This window comes from Wasmannia auropunctata, unplaced genomic scaffold, assembly GCF_000956235.1.
Source record: "Wasmannia auropunctata unplaced genomic scaffold, wasmannia.A_1.0 LD336092.1, whole genome shotgun sequence".
Lineage (NCBI taxonomy): Eukaryota > Metazoa > Arthropoda > Insecta > Hymenoptera > Formicidae > Wasmannia > Wasmannia auropunctata.
This window is the reverse complement of record NW_012026798.1, coordinates 1,161,820-1,170,698: the sequence shown is the minus strand read 5'-3', so window position 1 is coordinate 1,170,698 and position 8,879 is coordinate 1,161,820. Positions and strand designations below refer to the sequence as shown.

At 42.8% G+C, this 8,879-nt stretch overlaps 1 protein-coding gene across 1 annotated transcript in view; it reads left to right on the top strand.

The window, feature by feature from the left end:
- The first annotated feature begins 1,069 nt into the window (after window positions 1–1,069).
- Window positions 1,070–8,879, top strand: part of LOC105462859 (protein patched) — a 41,951-nt gene continuing 34,141 nt past the window's right edge. The window contains exon 1 of the mRNA XM_011709729.1: window positions 1,070–1,276. Coding sequence (XP_011708031.1) covers window positions 1,070–1,276 — 207 coding nt within the window. The remainder of the gene's footprint in view (window positions 1,277–8,879) is intronic.

Here is an 8,879-nt window from a genome sequence, read left to right as displayed (position 1 = left end):
CTCTAAGTGGCGGTCGTGTGAACGCCGGTGTCCGCCGTCGCACTTTCACGCAGGAGCACGCACCACCAGGACGCATCGGAGGCCCGCGCAGAGGGCCCGTGGCAGCCTGCGAACGCGACGACGGCGGTGGCAACGGCGACGACGACGACGCCGACGACGGCGGTGGCGGCGGCGACGACGACTCTCAGTGGTGACAGTGGTGACAACGCGCGGCGAGCCGGGGCCCGGAGCGGGCCCAGCCGGAAATTCGTGGATCTACTCGGCGCGGCACGGCGACACGTGTGTAGAGTAATACGTCGATCTTGACGTGTGCGTCGTGCGATTCAACGTGGGGAGGAAAACAAAATAAAAAGAACGATCGCGTCGTACGATACAATCCACTAACCGCGCGCGCGCGCCTTCGCCTCTCGCGCCCTCGCCGGGCGTAATCTCGAGCTCCGATATATAAAGCGAGAGAGGCAGCGAGAGGTAAGAGAGGTAGACCGACAGAGAGGAACGTATTTACGTACCGCGGGTAACCTAAAAACCGATCTCGGTCCGGCGCAGCGCGATACATCGGCAGGACGCCCGCGCATGCGCGCCGCGGCTCGCTGTCCTCGTGCGCGAATTTCGAGCGAAGCGCGGGGGTCACGTGTCATCGTTCACGCGTAACCGCGGACAGTGTCAGTGAAGAAGTGCTCCCGAAAAGGTGTTGCGAAATTTTTTTTCTCCGGGCAGTGAGTGCGAGAGAAATTACGCGTCCCTCCGCGTCGATTCGGTACGTACGAGTTCACGGCATTGAGAGAGAGAGAGCCCTTCGGGAAGGGCACCGCGACTCGATCTAGAACCAGATCGTCCGATCGTTCCTCTCCTACATCCTTCAAAAAAAGGACCGAGTTATTAGAACGAGTTGTTGCCTCGAGGGTGGTCAGGATTTCTGGTGAGAGCCCGCCACGGGAGAGAACCGTAACGAGAGATCGATGAGAAGCTAAGAGATCGTGAGAGTCAGAAAGAGAAAGAAAGGAAGGGAGTCAAGGGCGACCGAGTTCGGAAAGTTGTAATCGCGTGGCGGACGAATGCATGACGGATCATGGTTTCCGTGTCCGGACCCATATCCACGGGGACCCATATCCTAGCGGGACGCCCTTCTGGATCGCAGGGCCCGCGGCAGAATGGTGACGCGGAGAGCGAGAAGGACCCCAAGGCGGCGGAACGCGCCAGAATACGGCACGAGTCGGATCTTTACGTTAGGCCCAGCTGGACGGACGCCGCGATAGCGTTGGATCAGCTCGAGAAGGTGAGAGAACTCGTCCTATTATCTCCAATCGTTCACCTTCTTCGTCGTTCAACCGTCGATCAACGGCCGCGACATATTTCGTTTCTGAGATAAAAACTTTGTCACGAATATACAAAGTGAATATACAAAGTGTGATGACAAATTCGTCTCTCTTATGTCTATCTCTAACAATGTAGATTAATTCTCGATTTTATATTTTCTCTTTATTTTTTTTTAATTCTTAGAACAGATAAAAAGTAAGTTAAAGATTAAAGTTAATCTACATTGATAGAAATTGGCATTAAACGTTTTGATATAGTATCAGATGTCCCGATCAGTAATCCCGATTAATGAGATTTTTAAGTAATAAAAATCGTGATTTAATTAAAGTTATAAATTTGATAAGAGTCGGACGCTTCAATGGATCTAATAATAAATAAAATCTATTTTCGAGTCTTCCTGAACTTTTTTACGTTAATTTGTACTAAATTCTTTCAATCGTTAGAATATTCGAAATATGATCACGATTTTTTCACAATTCTTTTAAGAAATTTAGAAAGAGTCGGATACTTGATTGTGCAGTCATGAAAAACTAATCTTCTAAAACCTGATTTGTTGTGACGTAATAATTCGATAAAGGGTTTCTTTGAAAATTTCAAAGTTTTTTGAAACATACGATATACAATCTGGATAACAATGTACATAGTTATGCAAAGATCAATAATACGTCAAATTATACATATATAATCATCTGACATTCTTGATCGAAACAACGGAAAAATATATAAAATAATGTTGAATCAAACATCTCTTGTACGTGCATTTAAATCACCAATGTGGAGATGGGTTGCTTCAACGATACCGTTCGAAATTGATAAGAAAAGATGCAAGAGCGTGCGCGCGTTCGTGTGATGTACCGGAACTAAGTTTATCCAATTAGGAGAGAATGGGCGAGCAATTTGATAAGAAAATTTGAAATCGTGGAGATATATTAATGTGTGTAGGAAAGTAGGAAGACAAATCATACGAATTCCGGCTGGAAAGTTAATTGTCGCTTATCGCCGACATTATTTACGCGTGAAACACTGCGTTAACGAACGTATATTTACGTTCCTAGATACGAGAGACGGCTAATTAAGACGGTGACGAAATAATTTCTCTGTTAGGCCCATTTCTATACCAATGTAGATTAACTTTAATCTCGGTTTAATTTATTCTTTTTCTTCTAATTCTTAGAGCTAGAAAAAGACAGAAATTAAGTTAAACCGAGATCAAAGTTAGTCTACATTGGTGGAAATGGACATTACCGGGATACGCCCGGTATACGGGACGCGATCTATCGATTCTCGTTGTGCGCTAAGTAGTTAGATTGTAGATAATAGCCGCGACAACACACGCGGCGGCATCGCGCGAGTCTTTTCGGATATGTATGTAGAAGATAACCGCGTTAGCTCGATGCAAATTATATTGACCGTTGGCGATAACGGCGCCGTTATTTCCTACCGGGCGTCGCGCTATCTCCGATCGGCGATTAACGAGGCGCACTTCGACGATCGAAAATGCGTTTTAACGGCGGTTAGCGGCTACCCGGCTCTTATCGCCGGTTCGAGGAGCCTCGAGAGCGGTATTACCCGATGATGCCTCTACCAGTCGATTGCCGCCGCTATAAAATCATACTTCTCGAGAGCACCCGGAATCCCTCCCGCGTCTCTTCACGGCCGTCTCTTCAGCGTGTCTTAAACCGTTTAATTATGTCATGAGGAAGTTTCATGCTGGGTGGTCGGTTTACGGTTTCGGTTCAACCGAAAAGACTGAATGGAAATGATTCGACACGGGGAACGCGCAATGGTCGAATGGAAGTGTTACACATTTGTGAGCTTTGCACGAAAGAAATTTTAACCTGCAGCCAGTGTCTCCCTTTTGAAACTGTCAAGAGAGATGTTGAAGAAGAAGTTGTAAAAGCTAAGTCATTTATCTAGGATCTTTCTGTCTTTAACGTATATAGTAATTCTTTATTTGTAAGTATATCGCTCTTACCGATTCGTCTCATGATTTATGAATTGTAAGCTCTTTATTTAGGATCTTTCTATCTTTAACGTACATATAATTCTATTTGAAAGTATCGCTCTTATACCGATTCGTCAATGCCTTACGAATTTCTATTTCCGAAATGTCTTCTTAATATATGTAATCCCATTCACGGCGCGTACATCCGCAGACACGTCGAGTCCCTTCGGGGCTATGCGACTACAAGCTGTGAAATTTTCACATACGCGGGTGGTCCCGAGACGACGCGTTTTTCGAAAGTGCCGGATCGACTTCCTGCCGGGGCCCGCGGGATCCATGACGCGCCATCCCTGGCATTTCTTCTGTATAACTAGTGGGATCTCTTGGGACCTGTCGCGCACGCGGGGCCCGGGAGATCGGGCCCCGAGATCCTTCGTCCGCGGGACGAAAATGTGCGTGGCACGTGAAGCGGACGGGTATCGCGATGCCTTTCGAGGATGCCTGTTTCGATCCGGAACGATCGCGCGTTAGTATCGATTCGCTTTCCTTCATCGATCGGACCCGAGAAAGCGAGAGAGAGAAAGAAAGAGAAAGAGAGAAAGAGAGGTTTCAAGATTGCTGCACGATCTCTCGCGACCGCGTTGTCTCGTTTTTCGTAAATTCCGGTATCTTTCCGTTTACACAGGGAGCGTCGTCCCGGCAAACTGATGGAAAAATAATTCCATTTCGTATAATAAATCGTAATTATTGCTTTGCGTCTTCGCATTGCCGTCTCGGCAGAAGCACATCGCGTTTCGAAAATACGATGAAGGTACAGATAACGATTCTTGTACTATTCCTATACGCTCGTTTCGCAAGATTGCTGAATAGCTCCAAGTTTTCTTGCAATAACACGATTAATTTCTGTCTGTCCGCGTCGTCTTTAATTTATATCTGTCCACTGTGACGAAAGGACGATTACATTAAATCCACGTTGGTGCTATTTTCAATTGCGTTCGACGTATCCCGGCCGATGGTCCGAGAAACGCGCACCTATAATAAGAGGCGAAGCGAGTAGCAAGCCTCGCGAACTTTTTGCTCGTGATAGTCGCGCTGGGTGGTCGCACGAGCGATTTCCACATCGCGGATGTACCGGGTCGTCCCGTTTGAAATCTCGTATTTTCGCTCGTATCGCTTCATCGAAGATGACTTTGTTAGATCGTATAAATTTTCGGGTAGCGTTATATTACAAAGTTTCTAAAATACTTATTCGTTGTTATGGCGAGCTGAAGCAGAAATCGTGACATTAATACACGTATTTTTTTGTTGTTGAAATTAAGGGTACCTTGCGAGTAAACATTGATCGAAAGCTCAGTCAGGAGATATCGTCTAATAAAAATCGACTTCTGGTACGTTTAAATAGCATTCCATTCAAATTAACGCTCGTTTACAATTCTCAAGTTAATCTCCGGGCTTATTACACTGAAATCTAAATTAGCATGAGTGTGTATGCTAAGGCCAAAGTCAACCGACTGTCAGTCGACTTTTAAACTTCAATCAAGCGGGTGTCCTCCCAAAATTTCGCAATCTCGGTAATTTTCCGTACGAGATTCCATACGAAGGCATTGGTGTATAAGAGACGGGGAATTTTCGGGATTCCGCGCCGCGGCAATTTGCGCGATTGCACAATCGCGCGCGCGATGCGCGAGAACCGAGCCGATCGCGCCCGCGGTGGAAGAGAAGTGGTAACAGTCGGGCGGAGAGACAAAAAGACTAAAATTCGAGGTCGATGCTCCACTTTTCTTCCCGGCGAGGCGGCTCGGCCCAAGAGAAGAGCCTCTTCGTGCTTCGCGTTTATGCCGAATGAGTCAGTGAGTCAGTGGCCCCGGCCTCCACAAGGCGAGCGTGCGTGCGTGTGCGTGCGTGCGTGCGTGCGTGCTTGCGTGCGTGCGTCGTATGTGCGGAGACGCATGCATACGGGGCTCCCCCTGTTTCCTCTTCTTCGTCTTTTTCCCCTCCACAAAGAAGGGAGACTGACTCCCCCGGGAGGATTTATGTGCGGGATGATAATGGAACGTGATGAATTAGTTTCGTCGTCGGTGCCGGGGAGAGTATCGAAGAGAGCGCGCGTGCATGTGGAAGCGTGGCGTGGCGTGTATCGTCGAAAATAATGCTATCAACCCAGTTTTTGACGTTCGCCGTCGTATACCTCGCTCTCCTGAGAGTCGACTTAATTTAGAATAATCAGTTCGATAAAACGCACGTCGGTAAAAAATAAATATTTTGAAATGCAGAGAAACAAGATAAAATTATCATTTATTAATTAGCATTTAATTTTACGGTTCCATGTTAATTAATTGGAGGATTCGCTATTGTATGAAAGTTAATAGAATATTATAACAAATAACTGCTATAATATATTTACGCAAAAAAACTTTATAAATGTAAAACAAGTATGTGCGTATTATATTGACATCACAGTTTTTTTTTTAGAAATGACACGATATTATAAAGTTCATTAAATAAGCAAGCTAATAATTTGGTTGCTGTAATACAATATTTATAAGCAAGCTAATAATTTGGTTGCTGTAATACAATATTTACTGTAATACAAATATTGTATTACAATATTTACTTATTACGATGTCAATATTTACTTATCAAGAAATATTATTTGCTCGGTTTAAAACATTTTAAGTTCAACAGATTAAAGTTTATTATTCTTTGAATTTCTTCTTCATTTTTCTCGCAATGCAAAAGCTTTTTTTTTTGGCGTACGCACGCGCACAATCGCACTCCGAATTCGCGGGAATGCCTATTCTCGTTTCGTTCGTCAATGAAATATGGTTATATACTTAATGCAGTTTCGCTTTTAACGGAACGATCCGAACGCGGCGCCGAGCGCGCGCTGATCAAAATTGATTTATTCTCATTGAGAATGCAACTCGATCGCGTCGGATCAACCTTGGCCTTGCATCGTACGCACGCATGTGCACGACGCCGCGCTGCGTGTACGCGCCCGCGCAGCCCGAATGTTTACAGAATACGTGGATCCGTTATCATCACCGCGTCATACATATACGAGCTCGCGCGCCGGAGTTCATTTACTCCAATTTGTTTACGTTCACCAGAACCACGATTCAACCACGGGGTACTGGCCTCGACCTGCTGCACGATCTCGGTGTTCGTATATTTCGCGTAAGCAAAACGTTTCTGTCTCAATTACAACTACAAATTATTACATCAATACGGAAAATAATATACGAAAAATAATATACGGAAAATAAAATACGGAATGTTTATTGGTGTTTATCTGTTAAGATTTTAAATCTTATTGATTGCGGCTTAAAAAAATTTGAGAGATTTCAGTAATCAATTACTACAGTTACTTGATCTGTATAATAATCTTATTTTTTACATAAATTTTTGTCAAAATGTTATATTCAATCGGATGTAAAAAAATATTAGATTTCTAAATTGATAATACTACATCTCATTTTTCTTTGTAAATTTTATTTACGAAGAAAAAAATTTATTTTTAAATTTACACTAATTATGGAAGAGCTGTTCTTTTCCTCTTTCGAATTAATAATCAGAAATAAATTTTTATTACGACTGAAAAAGCTTTACCTATAATAAAATTTGTAATAAAATTTCAAGAATGAAACTAACTTATCGCTAATGACCTAACAGGATCGATTTGGGGACCCGACGATTCCCGATGTCGATTGACCGCGGTGTTTACGACGGAAATCTATCGGCCGACTCGCAGCGCACGCATCGCGCGTTGCCACCGCTGATCCGAGACGATCGCCCGTAAAGATCACGATCGGAGATAAATGCTGAATTCCAGCGGCACGAAATAGCATACGGGCGCACTATTCCGTAATCTGTGTCTTAATTTCTGGCAGCTGAAAGCGGTCGTCTTCGGTGCGGCTCCACAATACCGGGCATTCACGCACGCGCACATGTGTGAGAGTGAGATTAAAGGGCGCCGACACTACGTGTGAGAGACTTCCAACACTAATAATACCTACGAGAGGGTGGAGACGTGCGGCGCGTATACCGCCTCGAAGGCGACCCATGGAAACTCGTGTGTACAGGGTGTCTCAGAATGTCCTAACGGACACGATCACCGGAAGACGAATTGGCTAGATTTTTTTTTTAATATCGTAAATTGATAGTTGCGCGCATACGTCTTTGAGATCGAGCTGCAAAGAGTTGACGAACCCTTGATGATGCGAATATAGATAACGTCTTTTTTTTATACAATACTTTAATTATATAACAATTTTTTGTGCGAATTTAATACTATAAACCAAATCCTTTGCTGAAGGACGATAAATTTAAATTAATTTTTTGTACATAATTAATTCGGCATCACTTCATTAAATTAAGTGGATTTTAAGTTGGTATTTTAAATATACATATATATATTTTATTTCTTTCGGTTTTTGGAAGATTTAACATTGAAAATTGAAGATTTTACAATAAATGCTCCCCTTCAAATTTTCGTCAAACAAGACGTAATCTAAAATTTGTCGTTAAGAAGACACACGGTAGTTTTTTTGAAATACCGTGCACAGGGTGAGTCACGGAACTGGGACAGGCGAGGTCCCTCTTCGCCCTGGAAGCAGCTCAAGGACGGGGAGAGAAGGGAAGTCAAACAGTTTAATTCTACTTTTCCGAGAAGTTTACCCCTCCGTAGTCTGACGGCCGGAGAATGCGGTTGCATCTTCTTTTAGGTAAAAACGTACCGTACGCAACACGTGTGGTCTATGTTTACCTTAGGCTTTGCCAGGCATATTATATGTTTGATGCAAAAAAATAACTCTCCAACTTATTTATATTTCACTGATTTTTTATCGAATTGATATTTGCATTTTATTACAACTATATTAATACATTTTGCGTTATCTAATAGGAAGATTCGATTCAATTCCGTCAACAAGTCATAATTGAAGAAGCTTTACAATAACTTTGAATGAATATAATCGGTAGTTTTTAATATTTAGTCAAAAAATTATACTCGATTTAAAATGACGTACACGATGACATTCTCATTTTATGAATATGGCGAATGCAGTAGAATAGTAATAAGAAAACAGTTGTGCATTGCAAAGAAAATTATCTATTGTTTGTTTTTATAATTTCTCGGTTTATTCCATGCTTTCGCATATAGAGAATATCATGAGAAAACTTTAATATATAACATGTGATTAGGGGAAATTACACGTTAGAACAGGAGTAACTATCTCATTACATGAATTACGGTACACGAAAGATCGTCTTCGAACGCTAGACAACGATTGAAGTTTACGTTAACTTTAATCGGTATCGTATATAAGTCCCTCATGCCATTTGGATCATTTACTATATTTATTATATGTACACTGTTTGTAGCAATCGTGGCGCAGAGAGTTGAGCGATTGCTTTCTGTGCCGAAGACTCTTTAAATCTGATTAAGAAATAGGGTTTGTATTCGATCGCTACCTCTCGTGAAAGCTCACTGGGAACCCATCGAGAATCACATCGTATGAGAGTATCATATGAAAATTGCTCTTATTAGGACTCTGCAGTTTGACTAACTGCAGTTTCATTTAGTAATGAACGAGAATTTAGTTTCCTTAGGAATTTA